At 48.0% G+C, this 22,999-nt stretch overlaps 2 protein-coding genes across 3 annotated transcripts; one reads left to right on the plus strand and one right to left on the minus strand.

Annotated features, from left to right (window-relative positions):
* Positions 1–1,351: 1,351 nt before the first annotated feature.
* On the minus strand, positions 1,352–5,500 carry YOD1 (YOD1 deubiquitinase). The gene is given in 3 exon segments (XM_052815629.1): positions 1,352–4,507; positions 5,042–5,384; positions 5,387–5,500. Coding segments are annotated over 3 exon segments (1,164 nt in total). The 3' UTR covers positions 1,352–3,800.
* PFKFB2 (6-phosphofructo-2-kinase/fructose-2,6-biphosphatase 2) lies at positions 5,474–22,549 on the plus strand. Of its 2 annotated transcripts, XM_052815627.1 has the most exons (15): positions 5,474–5,608; positions 6,310–6,435; positions 6,557–6,653; positions 7,033–7,099; positions 7,253–7,327; positions 7,467–7,523; positions 8,011–8,135; positions 8,507–8,714; positions 8,915–9,061; positions 9,650–9,754; positions 10,406–10,535; positions 11,381–11,443; positions 12,020–12,093; positions 15,643–15,665; positions 16,348–16,631. In XM_052815627.1, the coding sequence occupies exons 1-15, from the start codon at positions 5,533–5,535 to the stop codon at positions 16,403–16,405; spliced, it is 1,431 nt and encodes a 476-aa protein (XP_052671587.1). In that variant the 5' UTR covers positions 5,474–5,532; the 3' UTR covers positions 16,406–16,631. The 2 variants fall into 2 exon arrangements, with proteins under 2 accessions (XP_052671587.1, XP_052671588.1); XM_052815628.1 differs by lacking the exons at positions 15,643–15,665; positions 16,348–16,631 and adding an exon at positions 19,089–22,549.
* The last annotated feature ends 450 nt before the right edge of the window (positions 22,550–22,999 follow it).

A 22,999-nucleotide genomic window follows, 5' to 3' on the forward strand; every position in this document is an offset into this window, starting at 1 on the left:
ATATTGTACTATTAAAAAAAAAAGTTATCGTTGAACAAGTTGAAAGTGAAGAAGCTTCATCCTGAACAGGTTGCGAGGCCACGTCCCTCTCTCGCCATGATTGTCTCTTAGAGTCAAGGTAAAAAGGGAATGAGACAGAGGGGAAAGCAGATGGAAACAGCTCAAAGACCGCATTGCGTAGATGTGAAGGCCTAGAAAACGCACTGGTGAACAACAGCAGATAGAACACAAACCTGAAATTCAAGAGCTGAGGCACAGACTACACTAAACAAGTATGCATGCATCAGTCACGTTTATTGGTGCATCAACAATTTTTGCAATTCAGGGCACGTGTTTAAGGAAATGTTATACCAACTGATCTGCACTGATGATACACAAACCAGAACGCTATACCACTGGATTACATGGGTAACTAAGACTTTTAGAAACGTTTGCTAACGCCACTCGTTTTACTGCGCTGGGAACACACGCTGCCTGCATCGGTGAAAGTTCTTGCTCAACATCTGCTCAACATGTAAACTCAGACAAGCTTTTAAAGTGCTGTTATAACCACGAGACAGTGTATCTCTTCATACAATAGAACGTGTTTGTAAAAGGCCACATGATTAGAGTGTGTTAGGCTTTTCTTTAATTAAAGAAGGAATTTAGTGCTGGTGAAACAGCCAGACTGGCACCAGGAAACCAGAATTCTTTACTTAAATGACGATCCAGAACTGCGCAGATTGGTAAAATAATACCAATAACCCAGGTTTTAGTAAGCACACCTACGAGACAAAAATTTCAGTTTCCAGGTTACTGACCTCTGTGCTGAAGTATTCAGCCAGGAATTTAATATTTATTTTAAATTTGTATGGGGATAAGTGGTGATGGTAAGGACATAAACCTGTGTCTTACAGGCTTTCTGGATTGGTCTGCACAGGTGATGCTACTCCCTGCCAGTACCTGAGCCTACGTCCCACAACACCTCTGTTCTAAAATATCTGTAACTAACATCTTGCTGTACAATTAATAACAGTTCAGTGCAAATGTATTAGTGATGTTCAGAAGTTCATCTTACTAGTGCCAGGATGCCATTTTTTGTGATACTTCTGTAATTGTATCATTAAGGGCAGGCAAATGCTGATAAAAAGATAGTAAAAAAACCCTAACATTTACAAAAGAGAGAGAGTTGTACTTTAAAGGTATCCATATCTTTTACATTTTAAATAATGTAGTTACTTTCTGTTTGGGAGAGTTTAGGAGAATCACATAAGGTTTTCTGACTCCCAGTCCATACCACGGGTTACTTGTTCTTGAGTTTGTCAGCGTGTAACAGTATCAACTTTTACAAAGATGAATTACAGCAGTTCAGTTGACATTTTTTAACCAAAGAGATTTTATTTTCTAGGCAACGAAAGAAAACGTCCAAGCAGTGATATTGACACATTTTCCTCAAATGGAACTGATTCTCTGTTAGCAGATTTCCAACGCAAACATGATATAGCAAAGCTACACGCTCTGGTTTAAATAACCTAATTTTAAAAATACTGCAACTGAGAAATACCAAAAAAATAGTTTTACACACCTTCAGAAATCCATCCTGGATACAAAGCTAACATCTATGTGTTGCTCCCCAAAGTCAATGCATTTGCAAACATGGCAGACAATAAATATGTATCTTCCATTTCTGTTTCAAAGACACCCAAAGATAGTCACCTTGTACACCTCTCTGAGGTAGGTATTATGTCCATTTTACAGATGGCAAATGGTGAGGATCAGCTCCTTGTCCAAGGCATCTCACCGCTTCAGTGTGAAAGCTGAGAATACAATTTAGGATTGACAGTCTCTTGGTCTCATTCCTAGACAGTATTTCATCTCAAGTAGTTATAACACAGTGTAATCTTCAAGTTCCTTTGAACTGTCAGGTATTTCTTTAGGTTTATAAGCATCAGCTTCTAGAGGGCTGGTTTTCATGTTGGGGTTTGTGGTTTCTTTTTTCCTAATGATAGGCTAAAAGCAAAGTGGGGTTTAACATTGGAAGCTAAGTGGCTTTCTACAGGAAACTCCCACCAGTGCTAATGTGTATTTTAATACTGAATTAAAAAGAAACCTGGTCCATAGTGCTCTTGGTGATTCTATTCTTTATACTTAATTACTCATGCCTCAATTCAACAAAGCACTTATGTAATTATGTTCCTTCCTCAGTAAGACCCTCCTGTATTTCAAGGTCCAACTGGGAGCCTCAGCTGAGAACTTCAGCGAAACGTGCTTTTTATCAAAAATAAGTTTTCACTGCACCAGGAGTTTAGCCAGATGCCCTAACAATGGAGGCCTTTAAAACTAGATCTTAGATTCCACTTGGAAAGTGGGTTTATTTCTGCCTCAGTCCGAAGATGCACGTTCTTGCTCCCCATTTGTAAACGTGCAAGGAAGGTAACTCAGAACAGAGTAACAGAAGAATAGCAGGCTAAGAATATTTTAAAATTCAATAAAACAAATGTGTGTTATAGGCATTTCAAAGAAAAAAAAATCCCTTTCAGTAATATGCACCTTTACAGCACCTTTTAAAAGACCTCAAAAGCACTTACTGTTAAGCCTCACAACCCCGCTGTGAGGCAAGATATACTAAACCAATTTCAACTTCCCTGATTCTGAATAGTATGAGAAGTAGGGCAGTTTACGCAGCTTATTTTGTTCTGAAAATTAAACTGCACCCTTCATTATCAGAATTAAAGTCTTGCTACCGAGCAGTCATCGGTGACAAATGAAACACATTAAGGCTGAATGCAGATGAAGAAACCTCAAGCCTCCCTTCTGGGTTAGCACTCTGTCCTTCTTAAAAAGGGCAAAACTTTTTATCGGCAAAGAGTGAGAACTATACCTTAAAGTGCTAATTTACAGTATTTGGAGTCTGGTACAGCTTAGTAACACTGTGGCCATGAGATTGGCTATACCCAAGTAAAGTCTGCTTAAATGTGTTTAACAGATGTAAATTAAGTTACTTCCCTAACTGCTCTATTTCCCTCTTGCCAGAATTTCCGATACTATTATGAAGAAGAATTCAAAGTATGTCAAGAAACATGCCTATGTTCTGATGCAGTGTAAACACCAGGGGGTTGATATAGTTATTTTTCAAGCAACTAAAAACTACCTACGGAGGATTAATAAGTTTATTCAACACTTAACCATCTACTTGTTAATTTAAAGAAGGCTATCTTAAAGCTTAGAGGCCATTTCTTTCTCTAAAGCCATGACTTCACATAAACAATACATTCTACTTCTGATGGTAACATAGTATAGGGCAGCTTTGGAGATACTCTTTCCATTAAAAATTGTGCACCAAATGAGCAGTTTCCCCTGCAAGAAGTGCTTCTAAGTGCAGAGTCTAATTCTTAGTATAAGTAATGCTGATACGTGTGTTTCCCAAACCCTTAGATTAATTTAATTACCCTGAAAACATAATACGGAGATTAATTCAGTAACTTAGAGGCTAGATTTTACGCTAGTGTTGAACGAGCCTGGTTTTTTATGTCCGCTCAAATCGCATACACAAAGAGAATATTATTTCAGAAATCAAGTTTTAGCTGCCAGTGTATACCACCTGCCAAAGTACTATAAGTTAGCATGCGAGAAGATATCTATTTCGAATCTGTTGGAAAAGTCACTAATCATAACAAACCTGTGCATCTTGGCCATCGTTAAGTTAATATGCTTTTCAAGCTTTGTGAACGGAATTTTATGATTACATACAGCTTATCTGGAAATCCAGAATTTTATTCTGGATCAGTGAGGTAGTCGATGTAACCATCCTCATGCAGATGTCACACTTCCCCGAAGTTGGTGTGTCCAGTCTCCTTGGCGTGTTCTCTGGCTTCCACTTGTCCAGTTAGTCCCTTCTGGCACACCATGCACCTCAGCGTAAAGTGATTCACATCGGTAAACTGCCTCTTCCGTCTGGCTTCATCTGCCAACTCCAACGCTTGTGCAAGAACAATATCATCAGTTGTGGAGAAAATGGTCTGGGGAGGAATGTCCGAGTCAGGGATTTTACGCTCAAGTGGGTCGTAATGAATCCCATCATAAATTAAAAGGACCCGCTTAGTGTAACCGGCATCTTCCCCAAAACGGTCAATTCTGACTGTCTGTGTGTCCACCACACAGATTTCGCATTGGTAAAATTTGGATAAAATGGACACTTCGATGGCTCCTCCCCAAGTCTCTTCTCTTCTGATCCAGTCACAATACTCCCTGTTAGTTTTCCCTAAAACTGCCTCACAGTAAGATTCAGGATCACTTGCTACTATCTGGGCTATAAGGCTGCGCATCTCTGGAGCGCAACCCGGGTCGTAAACACCTCCCTCCACCACATAGTACACACTGGTGAAGAGACAGGAGTTATCTGCCGGAACAACCCTCCTCGCAAGCACAGGCACGGCTTCCCTAACCAAGTTAGACATCGTTCTTTTCGCAACTACAGGCGAGTCGGTCTGGGGTTTGGACGTATCCTCTTCAACTATTAGAGTATCACCTGTCAAACACAGAAGGAGGGAGAGTTGAGAGAAACATGCAGATGGGAGTTAAAGATGCTGCTGCTCCTAAAACAGAACAACACGGTTGCGTCATTATTATTCAGGACGGCACTCGTTTGCCCCAGCAGCACGGTATCCTGATGGAAAACACCCTCAGCCAAAACAGCCGGTAGCACCGCGACTCGCCAACCGAGCGTACGTGGCGGGCTCCGGCCTACTCGCCAGCCGTGTACCGGCTCCCCGTCCCCGTCCCCCTCCAGCCCCGTGCTTTTTACCTCCGGACCCCCGGCGACGCGGGCAAAACCACCACCGGCGCTACCGGCGAGCAGGAGTCCCTCCCGAGCACGGGCGGTTGACAGCAACCCCCGGGAGGCGGAACCGGCCCGACAGCCGGCTGATGAGGGGCGTGCTGGGCCGCAGCCTCTTTTAATTACGGTAATTGCAGCTGGCGGGGCAGCAGAGGCCACAAAGCGCCGGTGCCCGCCCCCCTCATCACCACCGCGCAGGCCCAGGGCGCCCGGCCGGCCGCTCACCCGAGTGGATCCCGAGGTCTCCGAGTCGCCGCTCGCCGTCGCTGAGGTCCAGGCTCCGCGGCGGGAAACCGAGAAGGAGACGCTGGGCCGGGACGGGGACGCCGGTAAGGGCGGCCAGGGCTGCCTGCATGTCGCGGAGGCGGGAGTGGGCCGTGAGGCCGGGCAGCGGGTGGGTGCCGCTCCGGGCCTTGCAGCGCAGCCGCAGCATCCTCGGCGGGGCCGCCGCCGCCGCCTCCTCCTCCTCACCGACCGGCCGCCGCTTCCGCTTCCGCCCCGCTTCCTCTCGCGAGACCTCCCGCCGCGCTCCGTCATTGGCCGGGCTGCAGCCAGTCAGAGCGCCGCGGCGGCGGAGGGGAGAGGAGGGAGGAGACCGGAGCGCGCCGCTGGCGGGCGGTGATCTCATTTGCATAGCGGAGCGCGCCCGTGACGTAGCGCCGTTCGCCGGCCGTCGATTTGCATGCGATTTGCATGTGGCGCGGCGGCGCGGAGCCATGTCGGCGGTGCCCCGGCACGGCGGCCCCCCGCGGGGCAGGACCGGGGCCCTGCGCGGCGGCGAGAAGAAGTGCTGTGAGTAACCCCGGCCCGGGGAAGGGGAGGGGGGGGTGAGGGGAAACGTGTCTTTCATCTATTTCAGGGGAAAAAAAAAAAAAAAGCACACAAAAAAAACCCCTAAACCCCCCAAAAACCATAAAAAGGGGGATAACGCTGGGCGTGCCGCTTAGAAAAGCGCGCGTCTTCCTTAAAACGCGTTTCCATCCCGCGCGGGGACGCGCTCTCCGTGCCGGTGCCCTTCCCGCGTGGGTGCCCGGTGCTGCTCACCCCCACGCCTCTCGTTTTTTTTGACTTGTGGGTGCTGCCATGGCCCGCATCCCCTGCTTTTCCCCCAAACCCCCCTCTCCCTGGGCCTTTCCAGAGCTTGCTGTGCCTGTTTTCTGGGAGAACGTGACCGTTTTGTTAAAAGCATCTTTCTTCTGCCCTTGACAGCTCCCGCCCAGTCGGTAAATAGTGGTAACGCTAAAAGCCCTACCTCGGTCCCATTAGGCGCCCGGGAGACCGGAGAGCGTCCAGCCGCTGCTCGCAGCGGTTAATTACCTTCAAGGACACGACGGCCAGCCCGTTCTGAGATGCACGGCAGCTGTCTGTCCGTCCGGGAGACGGGGCACCTCTGCACGGGGGATGGCTTTGGGTCGGAACTCGCTTTTTTGCTCCCAGCTGCTCGGCAATGCAGCTGATGCTTCTGGGTTTTGGGGTTTGGGTTTTTTTGGCAGCATGGGCTTCCTACATGACCAACTCCCCGACGCTGATCGTGATGATCGGTCTCCCCGCCCGCGGCAAGACCTACGTGTCCAAGAAGCTCACCCGCTACCTCAACTGGATCGGGGTGCCCACCAAAGGTGCGTGCGGGGGCTGCGGGCTTGCCCCGGTGCGGGGATGGCTCTGCCCTTTGCCAAAAGCGCCGTGAGATCTGTCTGCAGAAAGCCGTCAGTCTCACGTGCTCGTCTTTTGTGTGTGAAGTGTTTAATTTAGGAGTGTATCGCCGGGAAGCAGTGAAGTCTTACAAGTCCTATGACTTCTTCAGGCACGATAACAAAGAAGCCATGGAAATCCGCAAGTAAGTCAGCGTCAGGGGGCTGAACTGATCTGTGGTGGTCTGGTTAGTCTCAGGTCTTGGCAGGCTCTGTGTTTGAGGAGCACAAAATAACGTGTAATGCCTGCGCAGGGATCCTGCCAGAGGGGCTGTGCGTAGGAGTTTTGTCGTTGCCTTCGGGCTGACACAAAGAGCAGGGGCTGCGAATGCCTGGTGGTGAAGCAGGTCATAGATGCAGATGCCTTATGATCTCTGCAGAGCCTCCGGGCCTCTTGGAAAGATGCAGGGGTGGGTGCTCCGTGGGCAGAGGGAGAAGGTGTTTAAATGTCTCCCCAGTGGTTCAGAAGCCTTGCCGTCTGAACACTTTATGTCAGCTCTGACAATACCCATTTCTCTCCTGCAGACGGTGTGCCTTAGTGGCTCTAGAAGACGTGAAGGCTTATCTCTTGGAGGAGTGTGGTCAGATAGCTGTAAGACTTTTCTGAACTAAACATAGTTTTACATCTGGGTAGTTCAAAGCTGCCCGGGGCGTTTGGGGACCTGATTGTAATCCCAAATGATTTGGGGCTGGTTTAAAAGCCTTGGGAAAACTTGCTCATTGCTTCTTACTTGTTTTCTGGTAGGTGTTTGATGCGACCAACACAACTCGAGAAAGACGGGACCTGATCTTAAATTTTGCTAAAGAAAATGCTTTCAAGGTAGTGCTCCTATATTTAACTTGTAGTTGGAGTTGCTGCACCAAGGGACATTACTGCTCCCTGTGGCAGGAGCTCTCGAGTTTTGATTCAGGGCAGAGTTCTTGGCTCTCTGAAATATACTTCCTTGCTGTCTTCGTAGGTGTTTTTTGTGGAGTCCGTCTGCGACGATCCAGAAGTCATTGCTGCCAATATCCTGGTGCGTGCCTCATTTTCCAGGCTGAGCTGGCAGTACCTACTGTGGGTGCTCGGTGCAAGGTCACCAGCTACGATAGCTTACAGGAATGTCCACACATGCCTTGCTCTTACATTTCACCTTGGAACTAAGCAGCTAAGGTTTGCAGGTTTATAAAAGCTAAGGATGCAGTTAGTTATGCGAGAAGGCGGAAATCAAATGAAGCTGAGAAATGTTTGACCTTGAAGCGTGATTCCTTGTCAAGGGAAGGCAGGCAGCGGGTGGCTTGCAGGGACAGCTAACAGCGAGCCAGCTGTGTCTGTCGCAGGGCCAAGCACTACAGTGCCTTCAGAGTCGCCCTTTGTTTTCTCTCCAGGAGCAGGTTTTTCCACAGGGCAGCGTTAAACACTGCGTATTTGTTTCAAAGGGGAAGAATAATGTTATTCAGCGTTGCTTTTGTTCCCTGTCGAGTTTGCTTAACTCTCACAAAGCGGCACTGTCTGTTGATCAGGAGGTAAAAGTTTCCAGCCCCGACTACCCGGAGAGAAACAGGGAGAATGTGATGGATGATTTCCTGAAGAGGATAGAGTGCTACAAGGTCACTTACCAGCCTCTCGATCCCGATGCGTATGACAAGTAAGCAAAGCCCTGGGGTGCATTTTGTCCTTGTACACATGAGCTGCTTTGCTTTGTCGCTGCTGTTCTCTGGCTCAGGATGCTGTAATGCATCTGCTGGAGCCTCTGCTCTCCCAAAGCACAACTGCTTGTGTGAAGGTGATATCCTCGGGTCCCAAGTGATTTGAAAGGATTTTTCTCTACTGTACAGCAGTGTAACGCAGCTCCTTGTTTAAGCACGGCAGTTAAGTGTCTTTTCTGTCTGCTGGAGCGACCCAGTGGTAGTGCTGATGCCTTTACTAGAGGATGAATAGCTAGATTACACCCGCAGATGCACGTGCTTCATTTTTAAAACCAGTCGTGTGGGTGTTCTTATTTTATGTTGACTCCAGAGATCTTTCCTTCATTAAAGTGATCAATGTGGGACAGCGGTTCCTAGTAAACAGAGTCCAAGATTACATCCAGAGTAAAATCGTCTATTACCTAATGAACATTCATGTCCAGCCGCGTACCATCTACCTTTGCCGACACGGTGAGAGTGAATATAACCTTGTTGGCAAGATTGGTGGGGATTCTGGTCTGTCACCACGCGGGAAGCAGGTATGTGTTTGGCAGCACCCGGCTTGCTGTATTTGTCAAGTGTTGTGTGACCAGGGTCAGAGCCGGGCTCTGCATCCGACTCCTGCGAGGGGCAGCCCCGCAGCTGGATCTTGCCGTGACAGCCACAGCCCTTGAAATGATGCTTTTAACGGCGGCAGCAGCTCCTGCTCCCTCCTAACCTCCCCTGACTTTTTTTCCAGTTCGCTCAGGCGCTGAAGAAGTTCATCGAAGAGCAGGAAATTGTTGAGCTGAAGGTGTGGACGAGCCAGCTGAAAAGGACGATCCAGACGGCCGAGTCCCTGGGGGTCACGTACGAGCAGTGGAAGATTCTCAACGAGATCGATGCTGTGAGTGAAATGCCGATTGAAGCCTTTCGCTTTTCTAGATGGAAAACGATGTTTAAAACCAAATTCATCACGATAAAATTGACCGTTTCCTGTTCATCTATAACCATGTCCATGTATAATGTACTGCAGCCATCATCGTGAGGTTTAGGGTGGTTTGGTACAGGGCTGACAATGCCTGGAGCTGCTCTAGACCTTGCTGCAAACATACCTAGCTGATGTGGAGAAAGAAAATAACTCTGAACATCCCAGGCATTTGTCACACCGTCCTGGGTGGACAAAGGTTACTGCTCCCACTCTAATTCTTTCGGGCAAAAGAAATTGCAGGGTTGTTGCTGTGGAAATGAATGCTCATTTTCATCCCTGGTAAACAAGGGGTTTGAAATAACAGCAAAAGCCCACCCTCTCCTAACCACCCTGGACGTGCGGTACACAAATGCTGAGTGTATGGCCGCGTCAGATACGATACCTAAAACTTTCATCACATAAAGGGATTACTGATCTCAGCCACTTGCTTTTTCTTTTCTTCCTGTTGCATCGTTGTACCTCTGTTGAAACAAAGCCTGTTGTAACAAGTTCTTCTTCCCTCAGGGGGTATGTGAAGAAATGACCTATGCAGAAATTGAAGCCAAGTATCCAGATGAGTTTGCATTGAGGGATCAAGAGAAGTATCTTTATCGCTATCCTGGAGGCGAGGTGAGGACCTCTAAGAAATAACAATAAGCTACAGTATACATAAAATGAATACATATGTGTAGAACTGAAGGCCTTAATTTTGACTTTTTTTGCCAATACTTGTGTGAGAAGGTGAAAACATTAGGTCCCCCATTCTCTTTTTTTAGAGGAAAGGTTTATTGCTTTCCTTTATTGTGGTGTGCAGATGATGCCTTTCAACCAATTAATTGGGCCACTTGCCGAGTTCCTTGCTGCTCCCCTCAGACACTGAGGGGTTTCTGCATCCCGCTCATTTGGCTGAGGCCTGAATTGTCACTGTGAAAAAACACTTTGGGAAGAAAATGACTGTGGGTGGAGTATGGCATCACTTCTGGTTTTACTTAACAATCTTGTTGAAATGTGTAATTTACTATTTTATTTGTTTTTCTTACTGCACTCAGTAGGAGTTACCAGTAATCTGAATCCTCCTGTAATCTGAGGGTTGCTGACACTAAATTCCACCTTCTGCTGTTTGCCCTTTTTTTTTTTCCTGTATTTACCAAATCATCCATAACTTCTGCATTTTGATATTTTAACTGATATTTTCCTGAATGTGAAGCTGTGTTAATTGCTACTTCTGCTTTAAGCCTCTGTTTACAAAACCCCTTGAAAAATTCCTGTTTTGTTTTTCAGTCCTACCAGGACTTGGTCCAGCGCCTGGAGCCAGTAATTATGGAGCTAGAACGGCAAGGCAACGTCCTCGTTATCTCCCACCAGGCAGTTATGAGGTGCCTGTTGGCTTATTTTCTTGACAAGAGTGCAGGTACAAAAATAAATGCATGATGTTAGGGGCTGTCTTCTCTTGCTGCTTCCTTTACAGAGCTTTTGGGAGGGTGGCTTGTAATTACTGTTTTGATTTTTCACAACGGAAGAGCTGCTTAAAAAAGAAAAAAAGAAAACATTTCTGGAATACTTTAACCATTGCATTTCAGCAGTGCATGGAGCTTAGCAAGAAGCTCTCTTTGTGAGACATGCAGATGCATGTGCTGTTAGTTTTCTGCTCAGCCCTTGTTTCTGGCGCTGTTTCCACCAGTAGCATTTACATAATCTCTAGGGGATTATTTTTTAATGTAAAGAAGAAATTTTCTGATGCATCAGTAGCCTGTGAAGGGTTGGCAATAGTGCTACACTTCTGAGAAATGCTGATCCCTTGCATGGCATACTTGCCTGGAAGCTAGTTCCAGTCTGCTGCAAGCTCCTTTATGAAGCTCCAGTGAGTGGTACTGGAGTTTATTAAGGCCTTTAATAAAGTTAATAAACTTCTAATAAAGTTAATAAAGTTTAAAGTAAAACTCCCGTGGGTCCGTGGCGGCTGTTGCTGCAGTGCTTTCCCACCCATGTGCTGCTGGAGGGGTTCCCTCTGGCTGGTGGCCCCGTGTGTTGGAAATAGTGGGGACGGTCCCGTCCCGCTGCTGCGGGGTTGGGGAGGGCGGTCGAGGGGTCCGGGGGGGCTGCGGTACCGCCTGCATGGGCACAAGGCACTTTTGCGCTTGGCGTCCGATATTTGCTACGTGAAAGGTTCCCACCTGAAGCCTGGGATGGGGGGGCTGGCGTGGGCAGCCCCAGCGCGGCCGCAATGCCCCCCCATAACGCCTGCCTCTGTCCTAGACGAGCTGCCCTACCTGCGCTGCCCCCTCCACACCATTCTCAAGCTCACGCCCGTTGCGTACGGTAAATATTGTCTTTGTTTTGTTGTTTTTTTTTCCCCTGGTTTGCGTCTGCGTGTGAATCTGATGAGCAAGTTTGTGTCCGCGTGCGGCAGCAACTGGATATGCTGTAAAAACTGCTGCTAATGTTTTTAATGTATAAAAAGGTTCTGGAGAGTGGGAGGGTTTTGAGGGGAGCAGCAGGAGGGGAGATGTGTGGGTGCGGGGGTGTTCTCCTGTGGCCTCTCTTTTAAACAGGTGATAATTGTCACAGGTGGGTTTCACCTCTTGATGGAGAAGGCTGTGTGTGCCTCCAAACTTGGCTTTGGCTCTGGGGTGCAGTCAGTTAAAAATGGCTTTTCTGTATAGACCTGTAGTCCACATAACACAGGGCTGCGCTCCTGCAGTGAAGGTCACAACCAGAAAGTAGTCAGAGTGTAAAATTCTGTTAATAGGGTGAACTGTTTATTTATGAGCTGTTTTATTAAAAAAAAAAAAATTCCTGCTCACTTTCCATGCTGTTTTCAATATTTAAACAAAAAAATTGGTTGTTTATTAAATTACCCTTCCTCATATAAACTTCTCTCTCTTTTTGATAAAGGTTGTAAAGTGGAGACGATTACCCTGAATGTGGAAGCAGTGAACACCCACCGTGACAAACCCTCCCTGGACTCAGTAAGTCTTGCTGCACAGCCCTGTTTTTTCCCTTTTCAAAAATAAGTGCCTAAACTGAAACACTCTTAAAGACCTGCTAGAAATGGCCAATTGCTTTCAGTCACCCGAGAGACTTGCTTCAGAAGTAATTCCTAAAAGCAGAATTAATTGTAGGCTGAATTAGTGTGCTTCCCAGGCCAGGAGCAGATATTTTTCAGAGCTATTGTAGGAAGCAGAATGGGCAAATTTAGGACTTAGATTTTAAATTCCAGGTCTCATTCTCAGTTTTCAGTTAAGTATTTGTTGTTGATGCTTGTTTGCATTAATTGCAATCATTTCGAAAAGACTTGCCAGAATGTTTGAAGTGAATTTTTTTTTTCATTGTCTGGATGAGCTTTCTCTTTGTAAAGCTGCAGACGGGGTAAGGCTGGGCTCTGGGACGGGTTCTTGGTGGCTCTGGGCAGCGCTTGCAGCCCTCGGGGGCCCAGGCTGGCTGCCGTGTGCCGGTGGCTGGGAGGAGTGGAGGTTTTTCCCTTGTAAAACACACAAGAAATCTGCAGAGGCAAGTTTTTGGTGCAAGGCAAGACTGTGGTGTTCCTAAACTTTGTATATGTTGGAGCTGAAGGAGAAGGGTCCAATTTACCTGCCTTGCATTGGGAATCTTCTTACAGCAGCACTGGAAACACTTCAGACTTTGACTAGCTTTATTTACAAAGTCCTGTCTCTCCCATTACTTAAATAACTGTTTGGCCATCCACCTTGTTCAGCAAAGCACCTAAATACGTGTAAAATCTGTGGAAGTTGCTGCTATTTGAGGTGCTCACTTATGCAAACGCTGTTTTGCAGAGGGACTGATCTGTCGGGGAATACTGCGTAGCAGTTGTGTGTAATTAGCTCCCCCAATTAAAGAGAATGAACCGACTCTCAGCTGTGCTAGCTTGCAGGATATCTAAGTGCATCGCATTTTAAGTTCTTTTGGTACATTTAGGCTTTTAGTTGCCTCTTGTTGTTGTGTTTTGTAAAGAGCTATTGGCTGATTGCCTGGGATATGGTTATATTTTTTTTTTTTGTCCCAGCATAAAGGAGTCCCCTATGCTGAGGGACCATAAACAAGGGGTGGAGAAACTAGGAACCTGCTTCTGTGGCTGGAGGGTTTGCAGAGGTAAATCCAGTTGACTGCAAAATGCTAAACTGAGGATATTTGGCAAGACTTCTGTGGCTGGTCCCATGCTGGTGGTTCCTGGTCGGGTATTTATCGCTTTGCAACTTCTGCGCCATGCCTGTGTTGAAATTGTTGCTGCCTGCTCGGAGAAGTCGGAGGCCGTTTCTGTTTTTCTTTGCTTTACTGGGGCAACGCGGCTGCTTTGGGGGAGAAGAAACACAAAGCAGGGAAAGTTTTCTATTTCATTATTTTTATTTTGTTTTCCCCCCTAAATTGATTGCAGGGAGGAAAAAAAAAAATTAAAAGAACAATAAAAAGCAAACGCAAACAAACAAAGCCACCTAAGCAAAAAAGTCCCAAAGGGAAATAAAACTGCTAAAAAAGCAGCCTTTTCAGTGGACTCTGAGCCAGATTAGCTGACAGAGCAGGTCGTTTCCCACCACTAGTGCTCAGCTGGGGAAGGCACGGAGCGGTCATGCCAGCGCAGACCGATGCGGCGTTCGCCGAGCCGCAGCCCCGGCTGCCGGGAGCTTTGGGGTGCCTGCGGGTGGGGATGCCGGCGGTGCGTGCTGGTGCGCGATGTGGTTTTAAACTGTGGTTCCCCTTTTCATTCCTTGTGATACCCCTCCGTCTGGGATCAGAACAACCTTCCCGCCAGCCAAACCCCTGTAAGGATGAGAAGAAACAGCTTTACGCCTGTCCTGGTTACAGCGTTGGGAGCAAACCTCTCGACCTGCTGGGGGCTTTCCCATCCCTGGAAGCTCGAGATGGGGCCGACCAGCCACAGCTGCAAGTCGGTGTCCAGGTGGTACCTCTCCTACGCTCCCCCTCCCCACCATCACACCATCACCCGCAGCTGTCGGTGGTCCTCTCTGAAATACAGACCCTTCCCAGGGTCTTGAACACTGTCTCTCTTCCCACATGAAAATCATTCTGGATTAGATTCCCTTTAAAAAAAAAAAAAACCAACAACAAAAAAAAACCCCACCCCAAAACCAACAAAAACAACAAAAAACCTCCAAACCCTACAAAACCCAAAAACATACCCCACACCTGCCCCCCAAACCCAAAATTTGCCCCATTTAAACTAGAATTGTGGTGCCAGAGGCTTTCAAAGTCAGGCTCCATGCAGGTGAGTTTCCATCAGTGCAATAGGGTTTTGGCAGGGTGGTTAATTCTGGGTATTACCTTGATTTCTGGCAAAAACCTGATTGGAAAGAGTTACTAATACCCTCTTTGTCCTAATTTGATACTGCAGCCAAGTGTTGCTTTAGCCCCAGAGCAACTTGGTAGGAAATCTTTGTGCCTGTGATTTTGTTGGTGCCCGTTTCCCCGCAGATCCTGGTGTCAGCAACTTGTTGAACAAAGTTTGGGCTCTTTGGGTGCCCAAATTCAAGCAGCCTGGATTTTGGTGTTTGGCATTTCTTCTGGCTTAAAAGCACGTAGGGCCTCATCAGTGTTGGATGTGAAGCCCTGTTTGTTTCTTTGCTCATTTAAAATCGTTTCTCTGCTAAATTAGGAGTTTTTCTGTGCCTGGGAGAGCGCAGGCAGAGCGGGCTGCACGCTGCTGCTGCCTGGCAGAGGAGGCAGAGGTCGGTGGGGGGCTTTGAGGAGGTCTTGGCTGGGCCCCTTGTACAGAGACAGCCATTGTTACCAAAGCTGTTTAAAAATAAAATAATCTTGGATACTTTAGAGTTTAATGTTTTCCAAGCTATTCAGTGAGCCCAGCTTCTTGTTCTCCTCTTCCCTGTTAGCAGAGTAAGTGGCCAGAGAGTAAAAGAAGGGGTGATGCTGCGCAGGTGAGCACTGCTGGCATTTTCATACTCAGTGAAGAGCCTGAGGCTTAGGCATCCCCAAAATCCCAGAGCTCCGGTGGGAACAGAACCAGACAGGGCTTTGCATTGGGCTGGGTTCAGCCCACAGCAGTTCTGGATGAAGAATCTCAGCTGGAGAGGACCCTGACTACCTGAGGTCTTAATTTGTGGGTGTCTCCAGCTGTGCAGCCCCAGGACAGGGGTCCCTACCCCGACCGCTCCCCGTTTGCAGTTGTACCCTTCGTAATCGTTATGTCGAAGTGCTGACAGCTCCGGGATGAGGGAGCATTTAGTAAATGCTGGGTTCTGGGGCTGTGTGAGCAGTAGGGAACCGTGCTGTCCTGGGACCTCTTGCCTGAATGGAGCCCTTGAGACGAGCAGCAGTGGAGGAGGCGGCTGGGTGCTGCAGCACACGATGCCCACGCCTTGTATCAGCTCCTGCTGGGATACAAGCCTGCCCTGAGCTCCCTAACATGGAATCTTTGGGGTTGCTTTACTTCTTTCCCAGTTTGCTTTGCTGTTTTTACTATTATTTTTAAATCTCCCTTAAAATGCACTATGAGCTATCCTGTGCTCTTTCTTTTTCCTTTGCAGCCTCAAGGGGGAAATGCTTGCCTGTGAGTACCTCTGAGAGCAGCTTGTATGTACTCTCTTTTGGTTTAGTAAGTAGGACTTCTCTTGATTAACGCTGCATGGAAACTATGGGGAAAGACAAACGCATGGAGCAGAAGGAAGTCTTTTGCTGTATAAAAACCTGTCATTAAGGGGGACCTCAATCAGGGAGGAATATGTTACCAGGCTGAGCCCACTGATCCAGGGGCTGCAGCTGGACTTACTGGTGCATTGTGCTTGTGCTGGCTGCCTGCAAAAGTGCATTTCACCCCGAGCTTGCTCCGTCCCTGGACCAGTACGTGGGACGGCTCTGCACTGGGACTGCTGGGCTGAGCTCATAGCTTGTACTGAGCAGTGCTGGGTTCCACGTACATCTCCCCTCCGCCTGGGACGAGGTGCGGTGACGTTACTGATGGCAGGGGTTTTGCAGGAGTCATTGGATCGTTGCCTGGACAGGAGCAGTGCTGCTCAGCCCCAGCTCCCCGTGACTCGAGGGAACTGGGTGGGTTCAGCGTGTGCTTGGAGAGCAGCTGGGTGGGCAAACCTTTCTGTGTGGGTGGCAGTTGTCACCTAGTCCTCACCATCACGTTCCCCTTGGAGGCATCCTTGAATGGGGGCAAAGAGAGCAGGACTGTCTTTCTCCCACTCTAAGGAGAGAATATGTCCTTGTCTGTCCCCCCTCTCCAGGGAGCCAGCAGCCAGCGTCACCCGTGAGACCTTGGCTTCCCTCTCGGCCTCGGAGTAAGGGGCTCGGATGAGACGTTGGCTGCCGCCCCGCGCAGAAAGGCCAGAGATGCCCTCGCTTCGCTGTGTTCCTGCCGGCCCCAAGGCCAGTCCCCGAGCCCCTGCTCCGCTGGTGGCTGCGGCAGACCCCGCTGCAACCCCTCGCTTGGCTTATCGGGTGTTTCGCCTCACGTGGTACACGCAACGCTGGTGCTTTTTGTCTTGTAAAAGGTTTTTTTTGGTTTGTTTTTTTTTTTTTTTTTTTTCAATTTAGGTGCTCTGCCTGGGGGCCCGGCTGTATTGCACAGCAGGTCCCCGCATGGGGCTGCGGGACGGCTCTCGGCAGCACGTGGCTCCTGCGGTGCCCGTGCCGCATCCTCCGCGCCGTGCCGTGCTCGTCCCCGTGTGCCGGGGTGTCCCGCAGCACCCGGCTGCTTCCACCCCACCTTTGGGAGCGTGGTGGTCTTCTCCTAGTGGGAGCAGCAGGCTGTGCCGGGGAGCACCCGAGGGTGGTGGTCCCTAAGGGTGGGCTCGGAGGTGGCAAGGCTGTGTCCTCGGAGGATTCAAGTCGCTGCGTGTGGGCTGCCGGGGTCGTTGCTGACCTGCTCCTGCTCTCAGCTCCCTCCTTGCCTCTGCCCTGGGGCTTTGGGCAAATCCTCTCGCTGCAAATCCTCTCGCTCCTGGTGCTCTGGCGTCAAAGGGAGAGCTGGGTTTAATGCAAGGAAAGTAAGGTGGTAGCTGGTTCAGTTTCCAGATGTTGGGCGTTAAGAGAGGGTTCAGGTTTGGGTGGGGAGCTGCGGCAGGGTGGTCCCCGCAGTGATGGGGCGCAGGTCTCGCCGCTGTGGGATGCTTCCTCATCTCTTCCAGGCGAGGAAGGCGCAGCTCCTACCTCTGCCCAGGTAGCGTTCCTCCAGGCCTGAGAAACTCCTGCTTGAATGTATTTGGCCGTTTGGATGCGCGCTTTTTTTACTTTAGTTGCGCTTTGTCCTTGAGTGAAGCTCTTCCAATGGTTTTCTCAATGTGACTGCTCTGTCTTTCTCAGTCACCAGTATTTACACACGTGTCATAGGACACAGGGGTATGGGATTGATCCTGAAGTAACATGCCTCGGTCTCCTATTCTCTAGTTTGTGGTAGCATTTTTAATAATGGTGCAAAGTTCTCTTACCAACTGTCCTGCCAAAGCTGCGGAAGCGCACAAAGCATCGAGCTCAGATATTGCTGTAGAGAATCTCCCACGTCAGGATGGCCGACTTGGGAATGGTTCAGCCCCTAGCAATGCAAAAAGGGTGCATTTCTCCTAAAGCTGCCTGTCTCCCTGGGTTTCAGAGGCCTTAATGTTGAAGATGAGGGGAAAAGGTGAAAGAACCTGAGCTGGGGGAGCTTGTGATAAATTTGATAAGTCATTGTTCCTATACTGAGCGATATTACTTTAGAATCAAATCAGAGGAAAATTATCCATAGGCTAAAAACCAAAGCCTTGCCCCTTTGGATTTGCCTTTACTCTGAGCCAAAAGGAGCTGTGTGTTTAGAAAATGAATGTATATGCCAGCTTTGCAAAATTACTTTTCTAATGCTGCGCTTCAAGTATTTCGTTTTCCCCTATGTTTAAACAAATAACACAGACTTCCTGGGCGGGCTTGCAGATAAATGAAGGTAACTTGGTCCAACTTCCTTGATTCCAGTACAAACCTTCTTCCCTCTTAGTGCTGGTGTTTTGCTTGAGAAAGTAGCATGTGAGCAGCTATTATGGATTACTTCTGCCTGATGATGGTCACTTTTTAAGTGTTAATGTCAGGAAAACTGTTTAGATATTTATTTATTTATTGCAAATAGAAAATATGTAGGGTCCGGATTTCCTGACTGTTGGATTTTAAGTGTTGATGCCTACTGTTAATTGTCAGCAAACTGGCTCCATAGCTGTGCCATTTTTTTATTGCAAAACAGTGCTGGTTAGGTAACAAGACAAATTGCACGTACCAATTTACATATCGGTTTGCAGTCTCAAAGTGCTGCAGCTGAACAGAGCGGGCGCTGGGCATTGCACAACTGGAGCCTTTCCAAGCATTTTCTGTGCTCTGAGATATTGCATGAACAGCAGCTGTAGGAAGTCCTGGCTGTCGGATTTTAACTTGTGTGATCGTGCATTTGTAAATATATAATTCACTTGTACTGACCTGAGTGTGTTCCTGTTGTCTGCTGGACCCTCGGTGAGGCAGTGGAAGGAGTTTTATCAAAACTATAAGTATTGTGGTTAATATGCAAAATGGTTACTGTAATGTTTCTTATGTTTGTCCTGGAAGTGTACTTTCCTATGGAGAAGATAAATAAAAGTGAGTAACCCTGAGTAACCAGCCTGCTTCGTTATTGCCTGCCGACCTACGAGGTACTCCAGTAAAGCTGAGCTTGCACGGTCTCAGGCTGAGACTGGGAAACCCTTTGTCCGGAGCTTTGCAAGAGGTTAAAGGATGGTGCAAAGCTTGAAGCAGCTCATTATTTGCTCGGGTAGAAGTAAATAAATAAATCCTCAGATGGTTACCGTCACATAGAACAATTATGTGGAGCTGGTTGGATCCAGCTGCTGCTGGCTGCTGCAAAGCATCTGTCTGTCCGTCCCTGGCACTGAGCTGAGCTCTGCTGTCCCCTGCTTTACCATCTCCTGACTTACCCTTGGTATAACTTGTACCGTTTATCTCTTATTTGTAGAGGATGGCCAGTTTAACGGTGTAGAGGTTTGTGCTTTCATCTTGGATTCGGCTGGGATTTCCGTGGCTGGGAAGAGCCCTGCGGATGGGACGCGAGCATCCCCGGAGCACAGTGAGCCGTGCGCCACTTTGGCCAGTACTTTCCTCTGAAATGTGTTTTTAGAGTCTGTCTGTGTCTTTTCTTTCTGAATGCTGAAACGTCTGCCAATGAGATTGGAGAAAATTTATTACGGAGACTTTTCAATCTGCTTTTAATATGTCTGAGCTAATGTATCCGTGGGCTTTCTGAGGTGTTAAAATAGTATTCCGCATCTTCCCGGTTAGATGGCAAAATTAACTGCAGTATATGTGAGGACAAAATGGTCATATCCATACTCGCTGAAGCAGCTTTTCTTTGGAAGATGTGTTACTGGACCAAATCCCCAATTATTTTTTTTAACTGTTACCATTTCCAAGTTCAAACGCAGTTATTGTGGTGTTTAACCATTGAAAGAGCTCCAGGTATCATTTGAGTTTGCTTTCATGACTGCTGATTTGAATCCCATGACCTGAGCCTGTTCCTTTGCTTTGGGAAGGCTTTTTTATACAAGGTGTAACACAAGGCACTCATCAAGTCAGCAAATCCTGCGGGACGTCTCCTGTGAGGGGCAGAAGGGAATAAAGCTCCTGTCGCTCTCTGGAAACAGCACAGCTACCAGTGCTGTCAAATCTGAACTCAAGTCCTGCTTTAGCTTTGCACCCTGATCTAAGCGTCATCCTCTCACTCATTTTTCCTGGGCTTTGTGGATGCTTTTATCTATTAGAACAGAAAATTGGAGCATCGCTTTGCTTGGTGTCTGGGAACAGTGGGGCCGTGTGTGCAGAGTTTGCAAGAAGCACATGATTTTTACCAGTTGTCTTTTTAACATACCAAATTTTAGGCCCACAACAAGTTTTTAAACTTGCCTACAAATAAGCTGTGAATGTTACTGATGTATAATGCTGCCTTTAATAAGTTTAAGCTGCTTTAGTATTTAGCGCATAGACTGTGAGACTCCCCTGCGGCGCAGCTCGTGTGATGGCTCTGTGTTTCTTAAGTCCCCACCGAACCCCCAAATTTACAGTGTTCTCCCACGAGTCTTGAGTTGTGTTTTGCCAAACTCCATTTTACCCCACTCCTCCTGTTCTTGCACTAAGGGCAAAATCCTCAGGTTGGGGCAAGAAAAGAGCATTTAGGTACGAAGCAGGAGGCTGTTCTGAACCTGCTGTTTCTGGTGACTCCAGGACTTATATGAGCAACTTCTGGGACCCAGGTTGCTTATTTTAAATGTATAAAAAAAATGTTGGCCATACCCATAGTAGGGATCTGTGCTTGAGAAACATCAGCGCCCTGGCTGCAGATGAACTCAGCAGCCCTGAAGCCCTGAAGAGGTTTACCTGGGGATTTTGAGCTCAAACCTAGTTGTTTTAAACACTCCCAGAGCTTTAATTTGATAAAGCTGAGACGGAGAGGTCAATGGTGGAGGCCCAGGCTCTAATCCTAAGCCTTTTAGGATTTACGCAGAGCAGAAGCGTGTGTTGATCTAAAGCAATTGCGCCACGGAGGGAGGAAATTCAGTGGGTGAGAAACTGAGTTTTATTAGTTTTGTTCCTCGGGCTGTTCCCACTGGGGCGCAGGTTTGCTGCAGCCTTCTGCAAGAGCAGCGCTGTCTGTTCTTTGGTTTTAAATGTTACAGTGCTTAGAAATAAGCCAGAAAAAAAAGGAGAAAAAATGTTGAAGGAAGAGATTTAGAGCCTGTTGCATGGTAATACTTGCTGTCACTCTCCAGTAATGCTCTAAACGCACAAACCTGCACCGCATCGGGCTGGCTGCTCCTACGGAGAAACCTCCCGCTCTGCAGGGAAAAAGGAGTAGAAATGTACTGTAGGATGTTTACACACAATATGCTGTAATAACTTGCTAAGGAGTTAATTATATTTGTATCATTGAGTAGTTAATGGTTGTAAGGAGACAAAATATGTATTTTTACCTGCCAGGTTTCATGAATGTAGCTGCTAATATGTTGGCGGTCGAAACTTTTTTAATCACTGCTAAGTATCAGGTCTGCAGTTCTGGATCACTGACTGTGGGTCCCTTATTCCTGTCGAGTAGGTCCTTGCTTTGGCCGTGGTCTGCTGGGTCGTGGGATGGAGCCTCTCAGCCGTCTCTGCAGACGGCAGCATTTGTGCCTCGGTGCTTTAATTAAAGCCTAACTACAGCCTTTTCCTCCTGCGTTTTAACTTTCAAAAGGCGTAAATACGTGTGTCTAGAGCAGAGCAGCAGCAGATTTGTGATTATCATCGTTGTCATGCGGGTAAATCACACCTGACATGATGGGTCGCGGGGTCCTGCCGAGCCCCGAGCTCTCGGGGCGGCCGGGCTGGGGCGATGCCAGTGAGCCCCCGCATCTCCCCAGCCCTGTAACGGGCTGGCGGGTCCCCGTGCCAGGTATTTCCTTGAAATCACCTGATTGCTTTGGCACCGTGCGTGCAAATACCCCAGAATAAACAATGATTGCACAACGTACCTGAACTGAGGATTAGCAGTGGCTTGTGCTGTCAGTCGTACCGGAGCTGGTGTCTCGGGCTGGGTGGGCAGAGGTGGTGAATTTGGAGGTATGGAAGTGGGCTTGGTGCTTTCGTGAGCATTGCACCACGAGTGGGGTTTTTTTTCTGTATTTCCCTGACTTTCTCTCCATTTCTATCAGCAGAGGCTGTGGTAGCTGCTGTTACTTTCAGTGAGCAGTGGCAGGGCCACCCGTGGGACGTCCGTCGCTGTCCCCTGAGCAGGGATGTCCTCCTGTCCCAGGGGCTGGCTGGCCTGTCAGCGTTATGGGTCGTTGTAGAGAAAAATGATGACTCGGGCAAAACCTGTTCCATCTCTGCTGCCAGCGATGGGGAAAATTGGAAAGCGAGGGGAAAAGGCTTAAAACCGGGCTGGGTAGCTTGAGTTTGTGTACGCTGGCTGTGACGTTAGAGCTGCCACCTCTCTGTAAGGCGTCCCCTTCCCAGCAGCTCGGCGGTGGGTGACGGGAAAGCCCAGCCCAGCCGCCTCCGGGCCGAGGAGCAGCCTTGGGAGGAGAAGCATCGCTGCCAGCGCTTCCAGGAACCACCTGCCCCAGGGATATGTCCCAAATTCTCACCCGTGCTCCTCCAAAGGGTACTGGGCGAGCGCTGCTGGTGCCACCTCCGCCTCTCCCGCTGCTCCTCTGTCTCTCTGAACACCGTTTGCAAACTGCGTCTCTGTATTCAGTGTTTACCGAGATGGATGTTATGTGTCTACTTGCAATTTTGCGATGTTACTGCTTTCTAATTTTTTTGTAGGTTAAAAAAAAAAAAAATTGCAATATATGTAAACTTGTGCTGTATGTTGCGCACTCTGTGCACTTGAGCATAAATATCCCATCAGCATTTATTTACAATAAAGATATTTAAAAAAAAAAATGTAGATCTAGTTTCCTCTGTTTATTTTCCATTATTGTTTGCTATAACTATCTATTGTGTGCTGGTTTTGTGAGATAATGGTGAATTTTGGGAGTCTCTGGAAAGTGTTTGGAGGAAGAGGGTCTGCAGGGGAGGGCAGGCATCCCTGGGCTTTGGGAGTTGGGTTGCAAATGGTGACTCCTGCACCCCAGAGCTACTGCTGCCGTTCCTCTTCCCTCATCAATTTTAAGGGTGTTTTTATTGGAGCTGTTGGAATTCAGATTCTCAAGTTTTCAATGGAGCTGTTAGGGTAGGAACACTCTTTTTAAGGCATATCTCTTTCTAGGAGGAAAAAAAAAAAAAAAGTCAAGAGGAGCAATTGGTGTGACTCTAACTGGTGAGTTCCAGCATCTGCAGCTGGAAACCAGCTGGTCCTGAAGGGACTCACCAGCCACAGCCTGAAAAGAAGTG

This window comes from Harpia harpyja, chromosome 19 (assembly GCF_026419915.1).
Source record: "Harpia harpyja isolate bHarHar1 chromosome 19, bHarHar1 primary haplotype, whole genome shotgun sequence".
In the NCBI taxonomy this organism is placed as follows: Eukaryota; Metazoa; Chordata; class Aves; order Accipitriformes; family Accipitridae; genus Harpia; species Harpia harpyja.

Bases quoted from the DNA above. Each gene is read 5' to 3' on its own strand.
- PFKFB2 (XM_052815627.1), top strand. From the start codon at position 5,533: ATGTCGGCGGTGCCCCGGCACGGCGGCCCCCCGCGGGGCAGGACCGGG. The intron at 7,328-7,466 runs GTAGTGCTCCTA...CTGTCTTCGTAG, and splicing joins CTAAAGAAAATGCTTTCAAG to GTGTTTTTTGTGGAGTCCGT. The intron at 10,536-11,380 runs GTACAAAAATAA...CCTCTGTCCTAG, and splicing joins TTTTCTTGACAAGAGTGCAG to ACGAGCTGCCCTACCTGCGC.